Below are 24206 nucleotides of genomic sequence, written 5' to 3' on the forward strand. Positions count from 1 at the left end.
AGGCTGCTAACAAACACTGCGCTGCTCGCTGGTCCCGCAGATCAGGTCGGCATCGCCCTGCTGCCCTTCCTTGTGGGCAGCAGCAGCCTTCACTTGTGCTGCACAGCTCCGAGTCGTGCTGAACGTACCCAGGAGGGACTCCTGCCCCCATGGCAAAGCAGGTGTCCTGCTAAGCAGCTGTTAAAATTCGTTTGATGGCACAAGGTCAGCCTTCGTGGCATGGTCACAGCCAGTGACGACTGCATGAACCGTGAAGGCATCACCGTCATGTTCATGGAAACTCTTCTACCGAGCTGGGAAACGCTTTCTGCTCCCAGCAGAGCCCATAACGTCGCTTTCCAGCGCTTCCTGCCCTTCCTCTTCATCACTGGGGTAAAACCCCATCCCTCTTGGTATGCCCACGAGGCTTCCCTTCTTCGGGGGGCAGGACTGACCCTGGTGGTCCTGTGACAGGTGGTCCTGTGAGCTGCGGGAGCCATGCCGGGGCAGATGGAGGCGTGTGGTGGTTTTGCAGCTCACGAAGCCTCAGGGCATGCAGGAAGAGCCCAAATCTCCACTGCAAGCCAGTAGGATGGAGGAGAAGCGGGGCCTTCTCCCGCAGCCCTTGGCACGGCAGCATCAGCTGCCGCCGGGGTGAAATGCCTTGACGCATCATCTCCTCCTGCTCAGGCAGAGCTGCAGGGCTCCCGAAAGGATTGGGGCTGGATATGGGGCGAGGGGCTGTCCTGCATAAAGCCGCTGCCCTCAAGCAGCCATGTGGGGATGCCGGGGGTCCCCGTCCCCTCCCCGCCGCCCACACCAGCTCCCGGGGAGCAGCGTTTGGGCACCGACGTGGTGCTGACATCTCTGTCTTTGTTGCAGGTTCCTCGTCCCCGGCTCGCCCCGGCACGCCGCTGGCCGCCTGCGGCACCCCGCCACCCCCACCGCCGCGGCCCCCCTCCCGGCCCAAGCTGCCCCCCGGCAAGCCTGCCGTCGCCGACCTGGTAGGTGCCGCGCTGCGGCTTGGGGTCAGGGGCTGGCTGGAGCTTTCTGGGTTATGAAATGAGGCACACGTGGGAAAAGGGCAGCACGCGAGCTGGGAGCTGTTTCCCAGGGTTCGCACAGGGTTAGCGGGTTTGGGACGGGCACGAAGCTGCTGCTCCTGTGCAAAAAGGGATGGGTTTGGACACGAAGCAGCACAGAGAGTGGGGATGGGGACAGCAGGGCGGGCTGCCCGTGGCCGTGCTGCAGCCGGGGTGCTGGGCTCCTCCCTGCAGCTCGGGGCCAGTGCAAGCAAAGAATTTTGGGTGGGTGTTATGGTACAAAATTATCCCAAAAGGAGCCATGAAGACCCAATGAAGGTGCATGGGCACGATTGGCACTGCTCTCTTCCCGATACCGGTTGCATTAAATGCACCCAACATTTCCCTGGAGCTGTGGTGCCCCGCTGCTCTCCAATGAGCCGTGCAGTGGAGGATTTTTTCTGCCTTTTTCCTGGATCCAGAAGGAAATGTCTCCACATTAAACAACTGAAGTCGCTCAGGTTCACCCTGACCTGGCAGGGAGGCGCCGGGGCCACCGGGGAGCAGCCTGCCTTGGGGTACACAGGGGTCACGTCTTCAGCAAAAGTTTCTGGTTGTTATATGTGAATGTTCTGTGCATAATTCCTTTAACCTTGTGTTATTTTATGTTTTTCTACAGTCCAGGCCTTTTAGCCCTCCTATTCACTCATCCAGTCCTCCTCCGATAGCACCTTTAGCCCGTGCTGAAAGTACTTCTTCCATATCTTCCACCAATTCCCTGAGTGCAGCCACCACTCCCACAGTTGGTAAAAAAAAAAAAAAAAAAAAAAAAAAACCCTCCAGCACTGCTTTTCTTTCACCTTTCCTACCTCCAAACAGCCTTGAAAGAGCCCCGAGCCCTTTCGATTTGCTAGTTTGGTCTTTGGTTTCACGTTCGCTCGTTTTAATCAGGTTTTGAAAGGCAAAAAGGGACTGGAGGTGGGCGCAGTGGCCCACCAGGGCAATGCTGTCAGGGAAGCTTTCTCTTCCTGTCAGCCCCAAAAGTTGTGCAAAATACGTGTGGTGAGGGTAGAGGTTACCACCGAGCGGAATGCAGCAGAAAACGTGCTTGCGGTCTGTAACTTCGGTCAAAACAAGCTTTTTGGGGGAGCTGCTCACACCCTGGAGGGGAGGGGGCTGGAAGCCAGATGCTGGGACCCAGGGAGCGATCACTGCTCAGCCCCTTGGGGTGCCTGAAATTCACGCTCCCCGTTAAAGTGGGGGTGGGAAACGGGATCTTGGCAAAGGCCCTTCAAAACCCTGAGCTTCGCACATCTTACATCATAACAAGGTGCTGCTTCTGGAGGAAACATCCTCAAAAAAAAAAACCACACACGTTTCTTGCCAAATCCATCGTGTGCCTGGTGTGGCGCGGGGCAGTCGATGCAGGCAGTCGGCGTCTGGCTGACAGCTCCGAGGTCCCCACGCTCTGGGTGCTGCCGGCTCCCCCCGCGCCTCTGCCTCCGTCCCCGCTGCCATCCCGCCTGCACCCCGCTTCCTGCAGCTCCATTTTCTATCAGAATCGCCCCCCCCGCTCCCTTTTATTTTATTTTATTTTATTTTATTTTATTTTATTTTCCTGTTTGTTGCCCTGATGTGCTGATGCGCTCGGCGGGGGACATCCCGACGTGCCACCTGCTGCAGGCTGGCAGCGGCCGGGGGCGCTCGCGGAAGAGGCAGGCTGGCCACTAGGGAGGGAAGCTGGAGCCCAAAATCTCTTTAAAAACAAAAAAACAAAACAACAACGACAAAAAAAAAAGCAGATTTGCTCGGGTCTGTACGTGCTGGGCCATGACGTGAGGCGTTCCCATGGGGCACCCCCATACGAGGCTGTTGTGGATGGCGGCACCGCAGCCCCGAGGGAGGCTGGAGCCTCCCAGCTGCGTCTCCATCCCGCTGCTGCTTCACCCTGGAGGTGCCGTGGGTGTTTCTCCGTTCTGTGTCCGTCGGTCCCCGTTACAGCATGCTGCTCAAATAGCACGCTGCCAGCAGCCCGTGTGCCCGGGGTGCTGGCTGTGGGTCCTGGGGGACCCGGCAGCGGGCGCGGGGCTGGCGGTGCCGGTGGGCACGGCCGCTGCGGGGAGTGTGGGAGGACGGAGGCTGTGGTGGGAGGATGGAGGCTGTGGTGGGAGGATGGAGGCTGTGGTGGAGGGCAGAGCGGGGCTGAGGGCAGGGTAAGGGGCTTAAGGAGGCCTGGAGACAGTGCTGTGAAATTCAGGCTGTGCGTGAGGCCGGCAGCCCCTGCCCTGCCAAGGCATGGGTGGATTTTCCCATAGGATGAGCATGAAATAAGCCCTTCAGGCACTCGCTTTTAAATGTACGTGTTTTCCCTTTAACGTATATTTTTGTGAGCAGAGCTGCCTCTCCATGTTTTGTAACGGCTTATTCTGCGCCTGCTGCATGGCCAGGGAAAAGTGGTGGCGGTGCAGAGCGGGTGCCCCAGCCCCGAGCCTCACGAGCTGCCCCGGGGCACCCCAGCACCCCGTGTCCCCAGGGTGACCAGTGCCAGGCGAGCACCGGTGCAATGCTCCCCTTGCTCCACGGCGGAGGAGGCAGCATTTTCCGTTTGATTTTTTTCACGCAGAAAGAGGAAAAAGATAAGGAGAAGCCAGAAGGCAGAATTGGGGCCGCGTGGGCAGGAGGGCAGGCGGTGCATGGCAGCGGGTCGGGGACCCAGTGGCCCTATGGCTCCCCCCGGGATGCCCACGGCCAGCACCACGCTCCCGGCCTCCCCTTTTGTAGGGGCAAAACCAACAGAGTTCGTCCCAGAGCGCTCGGAGCTGTCGCCTCGTTTACGTGTCCCTCGTGCTGTGCTGGTGTGCTTCCGTCGGGGCTGCATGTGCGGTCATTGACTGCGGAGAAAGGCGCTGTTATGTCTGTGCCAGCGAGCCTGCAATTATTTTTCTCGTTAAAATTCTTCTCTGTGTGTTCTTGTGGATAGACGCACTGCTTGATTTCACTGGGGACTCGTTTTCGCATTCTTTTTTTTTTTGCTCTTCGTTGCGTGTCTTCTGCCCGCGTCATCAGAAGAGGGTGCTCTCAGTGGCACGCTGCACACCTCGGCAAGGCGCCGTCAGACGCCTGTGGGTGCACTTTGGGGGAATCTGGCCTAAAAGTGTGCATGCCGGTGGCTTCTCGGTGACAAACAGCACCAAGAGGTGCCACGCCATCACCTCCTAAATTCAGAAGTGAAGGGTTATTGCAGCAGCGCCCGGTGCCAAGCGCTGATCCTTCTCCGGTGGTTTTTGGGTGGTGTGAGTGCAGGTAACTGGTGAAAATGGGAAAATCCCAGTTAGGCATCTCCTGCCCTGCGTACACGTGGTTCTCCAGAAGTGGCGTGTCCCAAAATGCACGCACACACACCTGCGTTTTGCTGCACGTGCTGCCCCTGGCACTGAGGCTGGAAGCGAGCCCCCGGCGACGTCCCTGGGACCGTGGGCCGGGGAGCCTCGTCCACTCCACCCATAGACAGAAAAGAGAAAACCAAAAAAAAAAAATTAAAAAAAAATAGGTTTTAAGCGGTCAAAAATTCCCTTCCATCTGGGCTTCCATAGCTTTGCTTCCTGCTTTCTGTTTTCCGAGCAAAACCCAGAGTGCCAGCGCCCGCTCCCTGCCCTGCACGCTCGGCTTGCGGCGCCGCTCCCCGCCCCGTAGCGAGACGAATGTCCTGCTCCGTGACTCACTCTGTGTCCTTCTCTCTCCCTCTCCTGAACCTTCCCCATCCCGCTTCAACTCCCGGCCACACAGAGAATGAACAGCCTTCCCTCGTTTGGTTTGACAGAGGAAAGTTTTATTTGACTTTCGAAGGTAAGTAGCGCACAGCACGCCGCCTTCCGCTCGCCCCCGCTCCCGCTCGCTCCCCCGGGCTCCTCCGAAGGCTCCAGCCCAGGTGGCTGCGAGGTGCTGCGGCCAGCTGCCACCGTTTGGGTTCGATTTCTGCCATTCGTCCTATTTATTTTGGAAAAAAAAAAAAAAAATCTGAGACCTGGGCTGAACACCAAGTGCTCTGAAACCTCCCGCGCCCTCGCCAGCCGCCCGGGACCCCGTGGGAAGCGCAGGGCGCTGGGCACGGAGCCCCCCGGGGAGCTCGGCGTCGCTGCCGGCTGCAGGGTGCGGGGGCTGCGGGGCTGGGCTCCCCGTCGGGCTGTGACAAGGGGCATCCCACCACCGCCCGGCCCCGCAGCCCCCAGGCCCTGCAGCGGGGTCCCCGCCCGCCCCTCGGCATGGCCTTGCGCCCGCAGAGACCCGGCGGGGCGAAGCCATCCCGAATCGCTTGCTGCCCGCCTTGCCAGCAGGGCTTCACCAGGCGGTAAATTCGGACGAGTCCAGGACGAGGCCAGGTGTTTAGAAATGCTCACAAACCGACAGCAATTTTTTTTAATGTTGTTTTTTTTTTTGGCTCATCACATCGATTCGGTTGCCTTTGAGCTCCGTGGTTCATTAAATGTGCCCCAGCGCACAGCACAGAGAAACGAGCGCACGGGAGCAGGACTCCGGAGCAGGCTGCTGCCGGGCTCCTGGTGTGGCCACACGGAGGGGACGTGGTGGCACGGGGTGGGGGGGCGGCGTTCCCGTGGCTGTCACACCGCTGCCAAAGGGGCTGAGCACGGGCACGTGCAGGCAGTGTTGGCGAGGGCTCAGCTCCTTCCCCTCTGCCTCGCCTTTCCCTTCAGCTGCTGGGCCCTTTCCTTCCGATGCTCGGTTGAGTTTTGCCTTTTCCAGCCCAAGCCCTCCCTGGGCTCCTGTCCCCAGGGTCCATCTGTCTGTCCGTGCAGTGGGAGCTCTTCTGGGGTTCAGGGAGGATGGAACGAGGCGGGACAGGGCACGCAGCAGCCGCCTTTGAGCCTGCACATCCCCACGGCGCTCCCTCCTCCTCCTCGCTCGGTCGGGCACGCGGCCCTGCGAGCACGTGGCAGGTTCGCCTGTGGGTTTACGTATGAATGGTTTTGAACGTTTTTTTTTTTTTTTTTTTTGGCTGGTGTATCTGGATTTCTGCAGTTCATTATGGCAGTGTTTCTGTAGGTTGGGTTTGTTTGGTTTGGTTTGGTTTGTTTTTTTTGCTATGATCAAAGTATCTGTGGACCATGGGGTAATTTACGTGCAGAACGCTGTGATGCGGTGCTGGTGATGCTCCTCTGGACACTGCAGAAGAGCTGCGTTTCCTTGGGTGAGGGCTGCTTGTGGTGGCTTCATGCCACTGCCTCTATTCCCCACCTTTGTGCAGGGAAAAGTAAGGTAAATGTCACGTTTCTGTAAAAGCCACCCAGCACTCAGGGGTCTGGCTGTTTTCAGATCAAAAATCACGGGCTCAGGTGCCACGTTCCCAATAGATAACGGCAAATGAACCCAGCGCGCTGCTGGTGCCTGTGCCCCGAGCCCCAAAGGTGGATTTATTCTGCGTTACCGGGATGTTTTGCCAAAATGAAATGTTTCTGAAAGTGACTCCTGAAGCAGTAACCAAAAAGCACAGCACGTGCTTAAACTAGAACTGTCTCGCAAGCTGCTGGGAAAGAATATTAGGGCTTAGAGTAGAACGATTTATACTTCTCTTTTTGAATTAAAACTTCGTGTTTAAAAAAAAAAAAAAAAAAAGCTGGTTAGGCTCTGAACTCGTTAGAATAATACAGGGGTTTTCCTGGGGAAGGGTGGAGGGGACTGAGAGCCCTGCATGCCAGTTGCAGCCACAGGATTTCTCGGGAGGTTTTCCCGTTTCTCCTGCCCAGATGGACTCGGGGTTGCCCCCTCCTTTCACCCCGTTGGCACCCAGCCCTGCTCACCCCACCGAGCCCCTGCACATGTGTTTGCCTGACCCGCAGCAGCTGGACCTTTCACTCCTCAAATCCTCTTTTTGCTGCCTCCATCGCTTTGCAGGTGGCACGTGCATATTCAGGAGGATTTCTTTTTTTCTCTCCCCCAAAATCACAATTACACGGCAAGGCAGCTGCCTGCCCGAAACCTTCCTCCTGCCTCCCCTGCTGAAATGTGGTGCTGGGCGGCACCTCCAGCACCTCCCAAAGCCTTCGCCCTGGTTCCTGCAGTGGTCGGGGTGGTTTTGACCCCCGGCTGTTTCTGTACGGGTGCAGAGAGCCCCCTCGCTCCGTGCCGGGGCTAGGACGCGTGCGGTTGGCGCAGAGCCGGGTTTGGGGATGTGGTGATTTGCTTCCTCGTGGGTCGGTGAGGCTTCCGCTGGCGTGAGCTGTCCCTGCTCAGCTTATCACCTTTTTTCCAAGAGGAAAAAAAACTGAACTGAAGGCAAATGGTGTGCTTGAGACGTGAACACGTCTAGCAGTGTTTGTTAGGGGGGGGTTTCTGTGCGTGATGGACGTGCCGGGCACGCTGGCACTCGCTGGGCATCATTTCTTCCAGGCCAGGGCTGAAATAATGTATTCTCCTGGGTCTTTTAAGATGTATGACCTAGAGGGAGATGTGCGGCTACATTAATTTTTAACACCCCTCCAGGCTGCGTTAGACCTCTGAAAGGAAAATGCCGGCACTGGAGAGGGCTGACCCGTGCCGCGGGGAGGGAGCAGCGCTGGCTTCGTGCGGTAACGCGCTGCCTGCCCTGGCGTCTTTGTAGGGCGTGCGGGATCGTCAGCTGCGGTGCCGTGTTCTTTCACAATTGATCTATCAAAGCCCAGAGTGTAATTTAGCTGGCAGGGGTGCTTCTCCCGGGGGACTGTATGAACCCTGACTTCCTTACCCAAACCCCGTGCCTGACTCGCAGGGCACCCGCAGTGCCACAGAGCCAAGCCGCAAGGCAGGGCCTTACTGCAGCCAGCAAACACACACACACACCCCGACAGCAGGGGAGCAGCAGGTGGAGAAGAGGGGATTATTGCCGAGGACAGCCTCCCAAGGAAAGCAGGAGCTCGCAGCAGCCCGCTCGCTTGGCGTCTTGGCGAGGGTTGCCGCCCGCCGGCCCCGCACGGCCGTGCCTGCAGCCTGCGCTGGGAGCTTGCATGGGAGCATGCTGCGAGTGAAACCACTCTGAATCAGCCCATTTCACCCGTTGCCATTACTTATGATGTATTCTGGGGGCAAAACAACCCCTGCGTTTAGCTAATGTACAGGCAGTGATATTTTAAAAAACGTTGCAGGATGGTGCATTGCAGAAATTCACTGGGGGCACGCTGGAGCCGGCAGGGCTGCGGTTCGTGGGCAGCACCCGCTCCCCGCCACCTCCTGGGGACTTGCTCTGGTCCCAAAGGCTCAGCCCAGGGTGTGGTGGTGCACCCGAGCTGGACATGTTGGACCACGAGTAGGGGACCAGAAGCTCCCCTGGGGCTGATGTTTTGGGGCAGAAACAAGCACTCTGCATGCTGGTAGCTCGTGTTTGCACTGCCCTCGGTGATGGTGGGGTTGCCAGCACGCCCCAGGGTTTCGGGCAGCCCCTCACACCGATGCCCCTTCTGCAACCCACCACAGCATGTTGCAGACTTGATGGCTTTGCAGCCTGTGGAGCCGTGTGTGGGATTTGCCAGGCGGGCAGCAGCATCCCACATGGATGCATGCAAGGAGAGGGACATGCATGAGGGTCCTGCGGGCAGGATTCGGGCAGCGCCCTTTGCATCAGGGTCTAGCCTGGAAAGCAGCACCTGCTGCAGGGAAAAGGCAGCAAGCATCCTGCTCCCTTGTGAATGGGGAACCAAACTTCCCAGCCCCTCCAGGGGGGGCCCAGGACCCTCAAAATGCCCAAACCACCCTGCACTGCCCGCCGTGCGGGGCTGCCGGTGCCCTGTGCTCCTGCTCATCTGTTTTCTTTGCTCATTTCGGGGCGGGGGGGAAATAATCACGTAATGGCGTTAAAGCTTCATCCAAAGCCTGGGGGATTTTTTTTAAATATCTGCCCCCAAAGCCCCGTGGGGGGCTCGGTTCTGAGCGGTGCAGCGGGGTGGGAGCGGTGCCCCCCCTGCCCCAGCAAGCGGAGGCTTTGCTCTGTTGCAGGCTCCTCGCGGGGCCCCAGCCCGCTCACCATGGGGGCGCAGGACACCCTGCCCGTCGCCGCCGCCTTCACCGAAACCGTCAACGCGTATTTCAAAGGGGCCGACCCCAGCAAGTAGGTGCCGACCAGGGGGCTCTGGGTGCATGTCCAGGGAGGGGGTCCCGGCTGGGAAGGGGGGGCTGTCACCTCGCCGTCCCCCCCCCCGTGCTGCATTTCGAGCCCCCCGTTTCCTCCCCTGGGTCTCTGTGCCCGGCGCTGCAGGTGCATCGTGAAGATCACGGGGGAGATGGTGCTGTCGTTTCCGGCGGGCATCACCCGGCACTTTGCCAACAACCCCGCTCCGGCGGTGCTCACCTTCCGCGTGCTGAACTACAACCGGCTGGAGCACGTCCTGCCAAACCCCCAGCTCCTCTGCTGGTAAGTCCCACACCGCCGGCTCCTACACCCAGGCAGGGCAAGGCGGCTTTCCGCGAGAGCAGGGCGCTTGTAAAAACACGTGCTGGAAGTCTCCGTCCTCCCCAGGGCCCGGGCAGGTTTTGGGGAGGAGACTCTCAGCCCCTAAATATTTGCCAGACTTTTTGCTCTGAGCACAGCCCCTTTGCCAGGCAGCAGAGAGGAACAAGCCCTTTCCTGGGGTTTGCTCATTTTCTGCTCACAAAATGCTTCTGCGGTGCCTGCCCTGAGGCACCTGAGCACAAGCAGCGATGCACAGGGGGGACGCGGTGTTTCTGTAAGCACGGGATTAAACCTGGTCACAGCCTATGGGTGGCTGTGTCCTGCTGTGGAGGCAGCTTACGGAAAGGGTTAACCCTCCCCTAATTATAATTAATTCCGTTAATTGCTCGCAGTGACAGTGCACAGAGCGACGCCAGCACGAAGGAGTTCTGGGTCAACATGCCAAACCTGATGACGCACCTAAAGAAGGTATCGGAGCAGAAACCGCAAGCCACCTATTACAATGTGGACATGCTCAAGTACCAGGTACGGCTTCTGCTCACGCCAAATTCTGCCAAAAATGTGTGCTTGACCTGTCGGCGCGAGGGGCGGTGTACCCTAGTGCAGCATGAAGGTAGCAGGAGGTGGGGGCGTGCTGTCCTGGGATCCCCTCCGTGTGTCGATAGATTTTTGAGCCCCGTGCGCACTTGCTGTGTGAATGCAAGGCGTTGCCTCCTCTGAAACAAGCATTGCAATTGCTGCGTCTGTAAAATGGGATTTCTCCCTTCACCCCTATGGAAACTAAATGTTTTTTCTGTCATTTTGGAAGGTATCTGCCCAGGGTATTCAGTCTACTCCATTAAACCTTGCAGTGAGCTGGCGGTGTGAACCTGCAAGCACTGACCTCCGCATTGACTACAAATACAATACAGAGGCAATGACCACACCGGTAGCTCTAAACAACGTCCAGTTCCTCGTCCCCGTCGACGGAGGAGTAACCAAGCTGCAAGCCGTGCTTCCGCCCGCTGTCTGGTAGGAGCCCTCTGCGACGGGTGCCGTGGGTGCCGGAGGGGCTGGGGGGTGCCGGGACCGAATCCCGTCCTCGTCCTGTAGGACAGGGCACGTGGCTCTGCTCTGCAAAGGGGCACGGTGTTTTCTGCTCAGGTCAGGCCCGGGGCCTCGCTCCCAAAGGCGCAGCCCCGCCGAGTGGCACTGGGGCCCGGCGCATGTGGCTTTTAGCAGCCTTCAGATGCAGCCTCGGGAGCGACTTGGTTCCTACAGAAACGCTCTTCTTCCTCTGCTTGCAGGAACGCTGAACAGCAGAGGATATTGTGGAAGATCCCCGATATCTCACAGAAGTCAGAAAATGGAGGTAATCCCACAAACGTGCATGTAATTAGTGGTGAATGCTGCACTCAGACCTTGGCCTCTTTCTCTTGTCTGCACCCAAGTCCAGACAAAGCAACCCCTGCCAGCACTGGCTGAGGACGATGCTGTTGAAAGCCTCACAAAGAGCCTTGAAAATCCGGGACATGTCCCTGGCATGGCTCTGCCAGCCAGGGCTTGGCATCATGGAGGGTGTTACCTCGCAGGGCACGGGTTCAGCTGCTCTCCAAGCCCCTCGCTCCCTCAGCCCTCCCTGCATTTGTGTTGCATCCCACCGGGGGGGCTACAGCAACCCGCGGGTCACTTCTCACGTGTGCTTCATGCGCGTGTCCCACGCTAGGGTGTCCAAAAAGTACAAATCTGCCGGCAGGACGAGGGGGTTCGCCTCCTGCCCCCTCCTGGGGGCTGCTGCCAGCCTGGGTGCACCCGCGGGAGCGGGCAGCGCGTGCCAACCCGTCGGCGGGGCGCGCGGCGTGCCCCTGCGGGCCTGTAAGGGACTCGTGCGGGACTTTCCACCCGCAGGCGTGGGCTCTCTGCTGGCCCGCTTCCAGCTGTCGGAGGGGCCAAGCGCCCCGGCCCCGCTGGCCGTGCAGTTCACCAGCGAGGGCAGCACGCTCTCCAGCTGCGACATCGAGCTCGTCGGCGCCGGCTACCGCTTCTCCCTCATCAAGAAGAGGTTCGCGGCAGGTAGGTGCCAGCCGGCGGCTCTCCCGCGGGGCGGCAGGAGGGCAGAAGCTCCCTGGCGTGAAACACCCTGTGAAATCCCCCAGATATCCCCCGTGGGACCCGCATGGGGGTGCGGTGTCTCCAGGTGCAGCTCTGGCTCTCTGGCTGTGCATGGGCAGCGCCCACTGCTCGCGCCCCGCTGCACCCCGGGGTGGGCGGCTCACTTCTGGTCCCATTTCCAGGTAAATACTTGGCCGATAACTGAAGGAAGCTTATGCAAGTCTGTGGAAAATAACACGGAAAATAACCAAGGACTGCTCTGCGTGGAACGGGTTTTAATTGCAGTTTAAGGAAAATGAACTAAATCCTGCACTCGGGACATTTCTGTTGGAAGTGTCAACAACTTTCAGCGTTTTTTTCCTCGGAAAACACCGTCTTGACCAGTCCTACAGTATTTACTTCTAGATGTAACATTGTTAATGGTTTTAAAATGTAATTATTGTATTTGTAAATTGTACTCATTCCAGTAAGGCTGTATTTTGGCAGTTAGACACTTGAGTTTTAGCATTTTACCATTCATGAAATGGATGTAATTTAAACTGTGGTATATAAATTTAATAGTAGTACTGTTGAATGGCACAATGCTTACAGAGGTAGATTACATTTTGTCAATATATACGATTTAAATACAATACTGATAGCTGTTATAAAGGGGGTGCCTCAAAACAAGAGAGCTAAGCAGAGCTGACATGCTGGTTTACTTTTTCTTCAGTCCTTCGTATGCCTGACGGAGATGAATAAAAAGCTCAACCTTCGGGTTTAGCTGGTCGAACTCCAGAACCACATTTCCGTGAACATGGAGGCTCCTCGTGCAGCCTCCCAGCAAAAAGAAGGGAAAACGCCACTTCTGTACAGAGCATTTACTTCAAATCTCCATTGCCAGACAGCTCCGGGAGCAAGCCCGTGTTCCCCGAGCCCTGCAGGTCCGATGTCAGGGATCTGAAGATGTGCAGCCCGTGCCCTTCCATTTTACCAATTAGGCAGGTAAAATATATATATTAATATACAAATATTGAAAAAGTAACGCAGCCCGAGCCTCACCCTGCCAAAAGCACCTGGCACTGGGATCAGCATTCGCGTGGCCTGGAGATGTTTCCGTCCTGAGGTGGCTCTAGGTCGGGATGTGTGTGGTAGGAAGGTGGTTTGTGTGCATGCTCACGAGAAGTGCAAACACAGAAGGTAAAGCACAAGTTTTTGAGAGCAAACTTGCCGGTACTCCCAGATGGAGCACTCAGCCCAGTTACTTATTTTCCCTCTGAAATGGAAATATGCATAAGCTGTGCAGCCCACCCCCTTCAGACATAGGGACGTAGGGCAAAATCTAAGAATCAGTTTCCGCATAAGTGGTTCATGCTGTGTACAATTGTTATAAACTCATGCTTCCAGAAGAGATCTATGTCATAGTTCTGAAAATAAGGATTTTATAATGTAAATATTACCAGAACATAGATATTTTACTTTATATTTCGTTTGAAAGACAAGGTGTTTACATTAGCATTCGGTTTTTAGATGCTTTTTAAACAAACAAACGAAAGAAAACCAAACCAAATAACCCAAAGCTCCCGAGCTTGTCCCACTCGTGCTGTCCCACAGACCAGGTCCCTTTTTCCAGGCGTGTGTGCTGGGGCTCAGCACCCGTCTTGGCCGTGTGCCCCATTCCCTGTGCACGCATGGGCCCCCGCCGCGGGCGATGCTGGGACCAAACCCAGCAGTTTGGGGCAGTTTTCCTTCATGCTGTTTTTGCCAGTGTTTCGCATAGCTTTTCAGTTCACTTGGTGTTTTTTTGGGAGCATTGAACGGTGTCTCTGCTCCCCGGCCCAGGCTGCTTCGCAAGGAGATGCTGCTCTGCGCTGACAGCTTGGTTTTCCTGCCTGGTTGGTGTCTGAGCAGAGAGCAGAGCAGGGATGTTTATTAGCCGGGGTATTTCCCTTCCCGCGTGCCGTACAAGCATGGCAGCAGACACTTTTCTGCCCTCCCAAGCAGGGCCATGCTCAGGGAGGGAACAGAGCAGTTGTATTTCTACATCTGATGCGCAGGAGCCTGCTCGGCTCCTTCCCCTGGCTTTCAGGAGGTGTCAGCAGAAGAAAGGTTATGGGGAGCAGCCTGCAATGTATCAGACTTAAACTCAGAGCAGCAAATGAGGGTGTATGTAGGGACATTTATCATCAATTCCAGCCTCTGTAGTGGTGGCAAGAGCCCCCAGCTCCACCACATCCAGGGCACTTGAGCTCCGCAGGCTTCACCTCTGCATTTAGGCAGGAAAACCTGGGTGTCTGAGGGCAGGCGGGTCGGCAGGAGCTGGAAGGCAGCAAGGGTCCGTGGTCTGTAAGTCACCTGGGTTCCTGCAGCTCAGCACCACCTCTTGGGCTGGGAACATGCACACAAACATGTCAACAAAAGCTGGGAGGCTCCGAGCTCTAGTCCTGCCTGGCCCTCCTCCCTCGGCAGCACTCAGCCTGTTTGATTAAAAAAGGAAGCATTGAAATAGTCACTAGGCTTGGTGCGTGCACAGAAAGGCCTCAGCATGGTCCCTTTGAGCCCTGTTCCCTTGTGCTGGGTCCGCAGCCTCCGCTCGCCACGTGCCCTGGCACCTGCAGGTTCATCGTGTTGTAAATGGGGCCGGGGTGTTTTTCTCCACAGACACCTGCAGACTTGGCTCTTTAGATGTAAGGAACAGAAAGTCCTTTTTTTTTTGCAACTTTTCTTCTCCTGTTTGCTGCAAGTATTGAAGTTTCACAGCCAGCCGAGGGTGCTCCTTGCAGGAGGAGTTCCAGAGCAACTTTCTACATTAACAATATCTAATAACTATGAGATCATTCAATACTAGAAAACATTACCAAATCAAAAAGATTTCATTTGGCGTTTACTTTTCTTCTTAAATACCACTCCCCTGCTGTGAAGCTGCTGGTTATTTTTGCTGTAAGGCTGCCGGCCATCAAACTCCTGGCTCTGTGCTGAGCTCTCACTACGTGCGTGTGGCTTCCCTTGCAAAACCTTGTCCCGAGCGCAATCGTGCAGCGGGGAAGTTGCACAACTGCACACTCCTCCCGGTGCAGGCTGCTCTTAGGATGTCAGTGCAGTTATGTGATATTTAAATTACGTTACTTCTTTGTCTTCAGCACGCCCTTTCAGGATTTATCCATTATAGCGGGTTTTTTTAACATCGGTGAGAAAAAAAGCCAATGCCTCCTGTAACGTTAAGGTGAGCTCCGGCTCCCAGGGCAGCATTTTCCCTGGCTGTAGGCACCGGGATGTGTCGTAGCGGGGTGCTCGCGGGGTCCCTCTTGCCTGGCCTTTGGGCTGCACCAGAGAAAAATGCTGCTTACACCCATCGTTTTGAAGCCATGCACACCCGCAGGTGAGAGCCAGCTGCCTTTCCTTTTAACATGATCAGGGAGACCTAGGGAAGTCGTTCAGTGCCCAGGTGAAAACTTGCCCTGCTCTTGCAGGGGCAGTTATTTTCTCAGCGAGACCCCACACACCGTACTTGTGCTCCTTTCCCGGGGCCCGGGTGGTTCAGGGCAAACGTCCCAGTGGTGCTTCCCGAGGCTCCTGCAGCACGAGTGTCACGTCAGGAGCCACGGCTTCACCTTTTTGCAACAGAAACATTTCCAAATGGCCAGACTACCGCGAGAAGGTGTCGTATTTTTAAATGACCTAAGAAGAGGGTCAAGCATTTTTTACCGAAAATGCCCTCAGACGTATGTTGCAATTCTGTGTCTCAGATGAACCCATCTCCGTTTGACTTTTTTTCTTAATAGAGCTGATGGTGCTCTCCCTGAACACGTAGCACCTATTTCAGCTCATGCTTGAGAAAGCCAGTTCTATATCCTGAATATGGAGTGATTCTCCCCTATTCCTCTGTTGTCAAAGGCGTCATCGTTATGTGAAAATGTCTTTGTTAAAAATCTTAATTTTGAAGCTTATCGTGACTGAAATACATAATATCATCACATTATACTTTCCCTGTAAGAAATTTCTGTCTCAAAGACTTCATTTCATAGCCAGAATTCTTATTCTTTTTCTCACAAATTTACAAGGAAAGCAATTCTCGTAGAGCTAGGAAGTTTTATGCTTTTTTATGATGTATTTTTATCCTCACTTCATTGCAGGGCAGGAAAAAGGCCTGTAGAAATAGCCCACACCTCCTGTACGATCTCCCCTTGCATTTCAGGAGGGACTGCCTGACAATTTTCTTGAAAATCACAGGTGTTGGTGAGGCAATGTTCCTCAAGGGTTTGCACAGAAGCAGGACTTCACTACAGGTCGAGCAGTATGCGATAAGATACGGCAGGTTTTAACAGGTGCTTACAATATTTATTTCTTTGTTAGAACTCTCTCTTTCCTGACAAGCAGCAAATTGCTGGGGAAATGCCACACTGCAGTTTGGTCCTGTAATCCATGCATGGTGTGTTTGAAACCCACTCCTTTCTCCCAGCTCCAGCTACGTCCAGGATGCTCTAAGGCTAATGAAATTGGGCAGGTGCTTTGGTGGCACAAATCTTACCCAAAATTGAGTCACAGTTTGAGAGAGGAATCGCGTCAGGTCTCGGTTTGCAGCTCTGGTCCTGCACAGGCAGGCTGGCAGCGGGGGGACAAGGGAGGCTGGGCTGCGCCCCGCTGCTGCAGCCCCTCCGGGCTCAAGGGGAGCCCCAGCAGCGAATTGGGTTCCCCGGGGTATCACCCTGTATAAGCTATATCATTTTATGAAATCCCTCGTGTATAAAATGTTTATAAATATTTGTGGATTAAGATACACAGGTCTATTTTTAAGATTTAAGTTAAATAAGTTAATGAATGGCTGGCCTTTCTTGCCTAAACGTGCAATGAGATATATTATACCTTTAGTCTACGATGGCCTAGGTACTGCTTAGTCTGTGATGAAAACTTTGCTGCTTACCTAATGTTCTCAGAGAAAAACTGTAAAAGACGTACAGGTTTGTTGCACATGGACTACTGCAGCAAAGCTTTGTATTTGACCACTGGTAATATGAATGTGTTGTATTGACTTGTTGAAGATAATCATGAGACAACATATTTTAAATGTTACTTGCCTTATAGATTAGGATACAAATATGTGGATATCATTTTTGTAAATAATGTTTTTTATAAATGTCTTTCCTCCATTCTCCCTATCACCCATTTCACAAAATCTTGAATATGCAATTATTTACCATGCATAATATTGCAACAAATAAACCCCCACATCAGAACAAAGTTTATTAATTCTATACATGAGAACCACATTAAACACCCAATTAAGTTGCAATTTAAATGTGATTTTTTTTTTCCTTGAAAATAAAAACCAGAAAACACTACTTTGAGTGTGTTTTGCTTCCACATGCAGGAGCACCCGGAGGAGCCAAGCGAAGGGATGGAGGCTGCCGTGCTCCCCATGGGAAGCTGTCCCACAGTGTCACTGCTGTGCACAGCTTCCCAGCTGGGGCACGGGGCTGTGGTTGGGGTTGGCATGTGGGGACCTATGGGGACATTTAGGGCTTGTGGGGACACGTGGGGGCTGTGGGGACATGTGGGGACCATGCCTGTGGGGGCACGTGAGGGATGGGAAGAGCCATGGAGGCCACGGGGACTTAGGGACATGCGGGGACCACAGAGACCTGAGGGGACTGAAGTGGCCGGCGGGGACCTGTGGAGGTCATGGGGACACAAGGGGGCTGCAGGCACACATGTGGATCTGTAAAGACCACGGGGACCCCTGGGGACACACCGGCGCCATAGGGATATGGGGGAGGCTGTAGGAACCCATTATGTAGGACCATGAGACCCATGGAGGCTGATGAACCCTGCTGGAGTGCTTTGGGGACACACGAAGGGGGGCTGTAAGGACACACGGAGACCATGAGGACACAGAGAGGCACACGGGGACACAGGGGGGGCTCGGAGGGACCTGAGGGGCTCACAGGGACGTGTGGCGGCTGTAGGGATGCTGTGTCAACAGAGGAGAGACCGGGGGCGGGGGATGGCCCATGAGGGGCTGCGGCTGGCGGCATTCTGAGGGGACCGGGGACACAGGGGGACGCTGAAGGGCCGGGAGGGCTTCGGCCAGCGCCGCCCCGCGGCCGCCGGCCGCGGGGCGGCGCTGGCCGAAGCCCTCCCGGCCCTTCAGCGTCCCCGGGGGGATGCGTCGCGGCCCGGGCGGTTCGGGCACGGAGCCCCGGTGTCCCCCGGCCTCATCCCGGCGGCCCAGCACCGCCTCCCGGCCGGGCGAGGCGCAGCGGGCCGGGGAGGAGCGGGGCGGCGGGGCCGGCGGCTGCCCCCTCACGGGTAGGGGTCGGGGCCGGGCCTGAGGTTGGGGGGTGTCAGCGGGGACCTTGCCCTGGCTTCAGGGCGGTGGGTTTTCCTCAGGAAATTGGGGTTTGGGGTGAGCTTCAGTGTGTGTGTGTGTGTGTGTCCCCGCTCTGAAACAGGTCCCGCCAAGCGCTTTCCGGTGGGCGCGGTGGATGCCATCCTGCGGGACGTGCTGCGGGGATACCTGCAGGAGCAGCCCTACGAGCCAGGCGTGTGCAGGGAGATGGCGAAGACCATCGCCGAGGTACCCCCCGACTTAATTCACTTTGTGGGCCATTTCATCCTCCTGCTGCACCGGGGCGGCCGACAGCATGGGGAGGTTAGGGAGGGGGGTCCCACAGCGTGGTCTTGTAGGTATTGTTCTCCCTTGGTAGGTAACGAGGCATCCGTTCACCTCCCGGTGTCAAAACTTGAGGTTTTGTGTTTTTTTCCAGCAGCACACCTCTCACTTGTAACTGCAGGCAGAGCAAGGGTGGTGGGCACCATCCGGGGTCAATAGCAGCGTAAAGCAAACGCTGGAGGGGCCCTCAAAATGTGCCGAGGGGTGGTCTGAAACGGGTGCAGATCTATACAGTTTGATGATGAGGATTGTCTGAGCGGCAGTGGCTCTGGCCAAACACACGGTTCAGAAGAAAATTCTTGTCCTGTCCAGAAATGCTACTAGTAAGTTTGAAGTGTGTTTCAGACCTTTCCAAACTAAGTCCTTGGTAGTACCTGTGTTACTATAGTGGCTTAATTCTGCGCAGTGACACGTGCAAACTCCTTGTTGGCTAAATCCAGTCTTTCTGCACGTGCTGCCAAGAAAAGACTGTCCTGAGCTCTTAGTTTTTCAGCTGATTTGGCCCAGGAGGGCTTGTCGGCATTAAAAAAGTAGTACTGCTTGAGGTACCTTTTCCCTCTGTACTCAGCAGGTAAGCGTGAATGCATATGGGAAGGTGATCTGTGCACTGGGAAGATGGCACTCAGGTACGGTAACTCCTCACTTAACATCCGTGCTCACATTTCTGTAGTCAGGCAGAAAGATGTGCCTGCTTTAGCAGATGAAAGTGTTGGGTTTTTTGTCAAGTAACATCAGTGGCACGCATCCACCTGCCCGTGGGGCTGGGGTGATTTGTGTAGATGTTTCAAATGCAGCGTTTCAAAGATTATCATCAGGATTATTGCAAGGGCTCACTAGTGCAATGCTTGCACTTCTGTGTCCCAGAAAACCCAGTCACTGAGCATCCCCTGCGAAGAGAACTTGCCATTTGAGTCTAACCGTGCTTCTCTCTTGCAGGTTATCAAAGCTCGGGTAAAAGACCTTCTGGTGCCCAGGTACAAGATCGTTGTGGTTACACATATTGGGCAGCTGAATGAGCAGAGCATGCAGATCGGAAGCAGGTGCCTGTGGGATCCTGCGACTGATACACTTTCGTCGTATGTGTTCAAAAACACTTCACTGTTTGCTCTTGCAAATGTCTATGCTATCTATTTTGAATAATGAGGTAGTTGAGTTTTAGCAGTGGGAGAAATTAACATTCTCTCTAATTCTTCCTGTTTCTGTTTCTGAGAACAGTTGTGAAGGACCTCTAGAAGGCAACTCTAGCCTGTTTTGTAACGTGGTTACCATAAGGTTTTTGGTGGTGGATGTAGTAATTGTATTTCCCAGGGCTTTCTCTGGGAAGTGATTTTCTGTAAAATGCCGTTTTGCACCTGATTCTAACTGCTTTCAGAACAGCGTATCCCTGTAATACTTTTTCTCCTTGCATTTACTGTGACTACATGATCCCCAAATAGAAATCACAGGGGGATTTTTTGAAAGTAAAACAAAAGCATTTTGAAATAGTCCACATTAAATGGCATTTTCAGGCAGTTAAGCATGTGCCTGGCTCTGCAGCAGTGGCTCCGCGCACACACTGGAGCCACGTCCCCTGCACACCTTGTGTGGGAGATGGAGGGGTCCCTTCAAACCTCCTGCCCCGGGAGCTCTGTGGCAGGAGGGCAGCAGCTCATGCAGGGGACGTGAGTTCTGCCCTGAGTGCAGCCCTGTGTGCAGAGAAGGCAGTTAGCTGTGCCTGGAGAATAACTGTCCCACAGCATTTGAAATCAAATGATAAATGCCTTTAAATTATATCATGTTTAGAGTATATACATCCAACATGTCTGGCCCCTTTTATTTAAGGTGCTTGAATCTAGCAAAAAATTTGAATTGGGTTTCTCAGCTGATTCCTGCCTATAGATAGCAGGGGACATACATCTCTGTGCTCAGAAGCGTGCTCAGAAGCAGATTTCCAATCAGTCTGGGTGCAAATTAACTGCTCCCTAGGCAGGACCTTGGGTAGACTTGGAAACAGCTGCAATAGGAAACAAATCATGGCACCTGCCCTTTTTAAGGGGAATCAGTGTTGAATTGATCATAGTCTCTACTGCTGTAGCAGTGGCTCTGACTGTGGCAGGGCTCTGACTTGGAGGCCTCGTGGTGTGATGGTCTGCACAGAATTATTTGCACGGCATTGTTTTTAGTCTGATACTGCCGAAGATGGGCTTTTTGCTACCCGTATTTCACAGTTGATACCAGGTCCAAAATCGGCTGTTGGATTTTCGTAAGTAAGAGAAAACACCTGTGGTAAATGGCTTATATTACTACATTTTATGTGCAGAGATGAAGCTGGACTAGTAGTTAGATGGAAAGAAAAATTGTACTTGTGTCTAAAAATGTAATGATTTTAACATTTAAAAATTAAAACACTATACTTTGTAGAAGGTAGACAAACCAACGTGAGCTGCCATTGCAGCCACTAGCTGGTTTGCACTACAGCATTTACCATTCAGCCTTTACTCCTTAGTGTACTCCAAAGAATAATTAATTAAAAAATACAAGTGAAATAACTGTGTTCATGTCATGATTACTTTAATACATGAAAGCTATGGATGGCAGTGAGCCTCATCAGCATCTGCTGCGTTTTAGCACAGCGAGCTTATATCTCTCTCGCTGCAGCCGACGCTGCAGCAGGATGTGGTGAGCAACTTGGCTACTTCGCGCTTTCTCAGCATCGACATTTTCCTGGTGCGCTGTAAGTCTCGCTTTGTCTCGGGCATGATGTTAAGGATTTCCTCGCTGTCAGTCCCCAGCCTCCTGTCCGTGTATGTCAAGGGATCTGCATAACCGTTGCTCTCCTCAGAGAAGGGCAGGGGATTTTCACTCTCTGTTGCATAAAAATTAGAAGCTAAGCGTTAGAAGTCATGGAATCACAAGTCAATTACAGATGTTTATCCTTACCAGAAGGAAAGTCAGACCAACCTACAGCTAGAGAGCTGAAAGTATTAGCCACGTTTCTGATGTAACAGCTGAGATGTATGGGATCACTGTCTTCTCACCAGGATGGTGTTAAGATAGATATGTGAGGTAGACGTTCTGTGATTAACATGTTAAAATAACAGGAATTCAGGGATTTGTACTGAAGAGTGTTCTTTGCAGGAGCAGTTGCCTAATCAGTCTTACACTGATACGTTTGCTTCAGAGGATAAAAGTGATTTGATGTGTCAGCGGCACTTGATGAGCATGTTAACCGAGAACTTCTTGTGGGTTTCCTGAGATGCAGCTACTGTGTTAACACATCAGACACACATAGTTCCTGGATGTTCCCACTTAAATCATGCTTGTAATTCATGTGCATCTTAAACACTGTACAACCAGGCACTGCCACGGGGAGTTTATAAAGCTATAGAAGATACCTCGCTGAATTCAGCAGCAGTGTTTTCTTCTCCTTTAACATACTTTCTGATAGGGCGTTGCAGATGGGATCGCTTTTTCTTTTTAAATCTGCTACCATAAAATTTTCAAAAGAGGCAGCTGTTATTGCATGGAAAATGTAGGAAGCCTCTGTTCCTGTCATCTGCATCACTTTCTTTTTTTTTTCTAGTTATTTTAACCTGTCACAGTACAAATTTCGAGCAATGCATGTAGTGGCTGAATTTTCTGACTCTACCTAAGAATGTACTAATAAATATATACAACAGCATATAAGATACTTCAATCACAGAGCATATATTTGAAGTTCTGTATTCTGGCTTTTAATATCCTCAAGCTGTTCATAAAGTTTCTGGGCTTTGAGGGGGAAGGAGGTACGTGCTACCCAGGATAATGGTGAAACTTGTATTGACTGCAGCAAGACTTTTCTCTGACCTGTAAAATGTTATAGCATAGAAATGTTCAGTGATAACCTTGGACTTAACTCACGGTTACTCAGGTTGACTTGGAAAAATCCTGATCTGAATCTTTTTAATTTAGCAAAATAGCAAATAAAATAGCTAAGCGAAACAAGAAATGTGAAGTTGCACCACATCACTGGCTGTCTCAAAGCAAAGTCCGCACCGTTCATCTTTTTAGGAGGGCAGCAGAAGGCAAGGGCTTAGTTCTGCCCTTAGACAGATTTGCTTCTTCTGAATCCCCTCAAAGTCAGGCACGCCTAGCCCTGTGATAATGTGTTAATTAGTACTTACCGAACAGGTATTGGTAATCGGCCAAGTCCCTTTTCCACCGAGAGCCACCGCAGGTGAAAACGATGGCTCTGACAAAGTCTCTCCCGCAGAGCTTCACGGCGTTTCCCTCCCCGTGGGCTTGGTGTGCTGCAGCCAGGAGGGCGAGCGCGGCGAGGGCCAGCAGCGTGCTCCTCATTCTGCGGCGCTGCGAGGCGGTGCGGGCAGGGAGGAGGTGATGTGCGAGGCCGAGGTGGGGAGTGCTGCTGAAATCCCCGCATTTATACGGCTGCTCCGTGCGCTCCGCTGGATAATGGCTCGTTCCGAGGGTGACGATGTTTGCCCCAAACAAGTTAATCGCTTGTTTCTGGTGGCGCTTTAAGTGCTTTGGGGTACACGCTGGGATTTGGTATTAAAGACGTCTTAAGACTATCTAAGTGCTTTAAAATAGGGACGTGTAGTGTGGCACCTTTATAGGGTACGGGCTTAGATCAATACTGTTAATGTGTATGTTCTGCAAAAATGTTTATTACGTGTTTTGTAGGTAATGGGTTTCCTCTCTGCGAGTCTGCCACGCAGCTGTGCCACCATAGCCTGTTGCCCAGGTGTTAGCACAGTTTAAGTGACACTGGGCATTCTTCCGTTAGTGGTCCCAAATGAAAAGGGAGTTAACTTCTCCCGGGGATGTCCTCAGTTGTGCACCTCTCCATTTCCCCTGCCTGGTTCTCCGGCCAAGCGGCAGCCGCACGCCTCAGAGGAGCCCGCGGTGCGGGGCAGCTGCTCATGCTGGGCAGGAGGACACCTGGGCAGGAGAAAACCACATCCCGAGGGGTGTTCGTGGCCAATTTAGCCATCCAGACCTGCAAACGCTATGCTTCCTGGCATGCTAAATGATAGGATACGATCCTCCAGCACGTGGAGTATTTGAGCACGGTGAGCTTGTTGGAACAAGCAGTAGAGCCATGTAGTTGCTCTGTGCCTCGCGTCCATAGGTGCTTGCTTTGCAGATACCCGGGGGCAGTGAAATGGCCCCACTGTAGCCGCAGTGGTCTGCGCCTGTCCAAAAGGCACGGAAAAGAGCGGGCAATGGCTCTAAACAAAGCACTGATAGCTACAGAGCAGTGTCCTGGCCATCCTTTTCCTTTCGATAAATATCTGAAAGGCAGAAGGGGGTGCACTAAAGCAGCATGGAGCAGCTCTGGGACCAGGAGCTGGCACATCAGCTACAGGGTCCAGAGCTCAGTGTTGTTCTGGATGTCGTTGGCTGCAGTTGCCGTGAGCTTCAATTAAAAATTCTTTCAATAAAATGCCTTAAAGAACAAAACGGGTCAGAATTTCCATATTTGAGAACAAAATACATGAGGAACTTTAGAGATTTGTAGCACTTCCTAGCACCACGAGTGTTTTTCCAGCACCATAATGTTACACTTATGTGGCTTACACAGTGTGCAGGGTGAATTACAATATGTTACAGCCTTGACAGAAAGCTTTTTATATTCTTCTATTATTTTAGCCAGTAGCATGAGTAAGTAAACAGTCACGAGCACTGATGAAAAATATATGGTGTATTTTGATCTAATTTGTAATAATGATTAACTAATGATTAACACATGATTCACCTTAATGGCTGGATGTCTTTGAAATGCACGAAGACTCATTTCATGTCAAGGGTAAGCTTGCAGGTTGTGTAATGTGCAGACCGCAGAAGGAAGCGAATGTTAATGCATCACAAATGATCTTTAACTTCAGTGATGTGTTTAAATGTTGGGCATTTACTGTGAGCGTAATGAGAGTCTGAATGTTCTGTATCTATAAAATATAAGTCTCGCTACATAATGCTCTCAGGAGCAGACAGCTATTGCCTTTGCCAGTTGACAGGCAGAGCACTTTACTGCACCGAGCTCTTGTGA

At 53.4% G+C, this 24206-nt stretch overlaps 3 protein-coding genes across 4 annotated transcripts in view; 2 read left to right on the forward strand and 1 right to left on the reverse strand.

Moving 5' to 3' along the window:
* SGIP1 (SH3GL interacting endocytic adaptor 1) overlaps positions 1-11734 on the forward strand; it is a 38808-nt gene extending 27074 nt beyond the window's left edge. Inside the window, exons 16-25 of the mRNA XM_035564415.1 lie at positions 862-983; positions 1681-1807; positions 4788-4847; positions 8985-9096; positions 9244-9399; positions 9831-9963; positions 10247-10449; positions 10725-10789; positions 11326-11490; positions 11712-11734. Of these exons, the coding sequence (XP_035420308.1) occupies positions 862-983; positions 1681-1807; positions 4788-4847; positions 8985-9096; positions 9244-9399; positions 9831-9963; positions 10247-10449; positions 10725-10789; positions 11326-11490; positions 11712-11734 (1166 nt within the window). The remainder of the gene's footprint in view (positions 1-861; positions 984-1680; positions 1808-4787; positions 4848-8984; positions 9097-9243; positions 9400-9830; positions 9964-10246; positions 10450-10724; positions 10790-11325; positions 11491-11711) is intronic.
* Positions 11735-17652: 5918 nt separating this feature from the next.
* DYNLT5 (dynein light chain Tctex-type family member 5) lies at positions 17653-20615 on the forward strand. Of its 2 annotated transcripts, XM_050712210.1 has the most exons (4): positions 17653-17814; positions 17958-18082; positions 18747-18804; positions 19115-19204. In XM_050712210.1, the coding sequence occupies exons 1-4, from the start codon at positions 17670-17672 to the stop codon at positions 19192-19194; spliced, it is 408 nt and encodes a 135-aa protein (XP_050568167.1). In that variant the 5' UTR covers positions 17653-17669; the 3' UTR covers positions 19195-19204. The 2 variants fall into 2 exon arrangements, with proteins under 2 accessions (XP_050568167.1, XP_035420307.1); XM_035564414.2 differs by lacking the exon at positions 18747-18804 and having other exon boundaries at positions 19115-20615.
* Positions 20616-20781: 166 nt separating this feature from the next.
* Positions 20782-22495, reverse strand: INSL5 (insulin like 5). Its single transcript, XM_035564384.1, has 2 exons — positions 22321-22495; positions 20782-21044 (listed from the first exon to the last, which is right to left on the reverse strand). Exons 1-2 carry the CDS (start codon positions 22493-22495, stop codon positions 20782-20784), a joined length of 438 nt encoding a protein of 145 aa, XP_035420277.1.
* Positions 22496-24206: the final 1711 nt, after the last annotated feature.

This window comes from Cygnus atratus, chromosome 8, assembly GCF_013377495.2.
Source record: "Cygnus atratus isolate AKBS03 ecotype Queensland, Australia chromosome 8, CAtr_DNAZoo_HiC_assembly, whole genome shotgun sequence".
In the NCBI taxonomy this organism is placed as follows: Eukaryota; Metazoa; Chordata; class Aves; order Anseriformes; family Anatidae; genus Cygnus; species Cygnus atratus.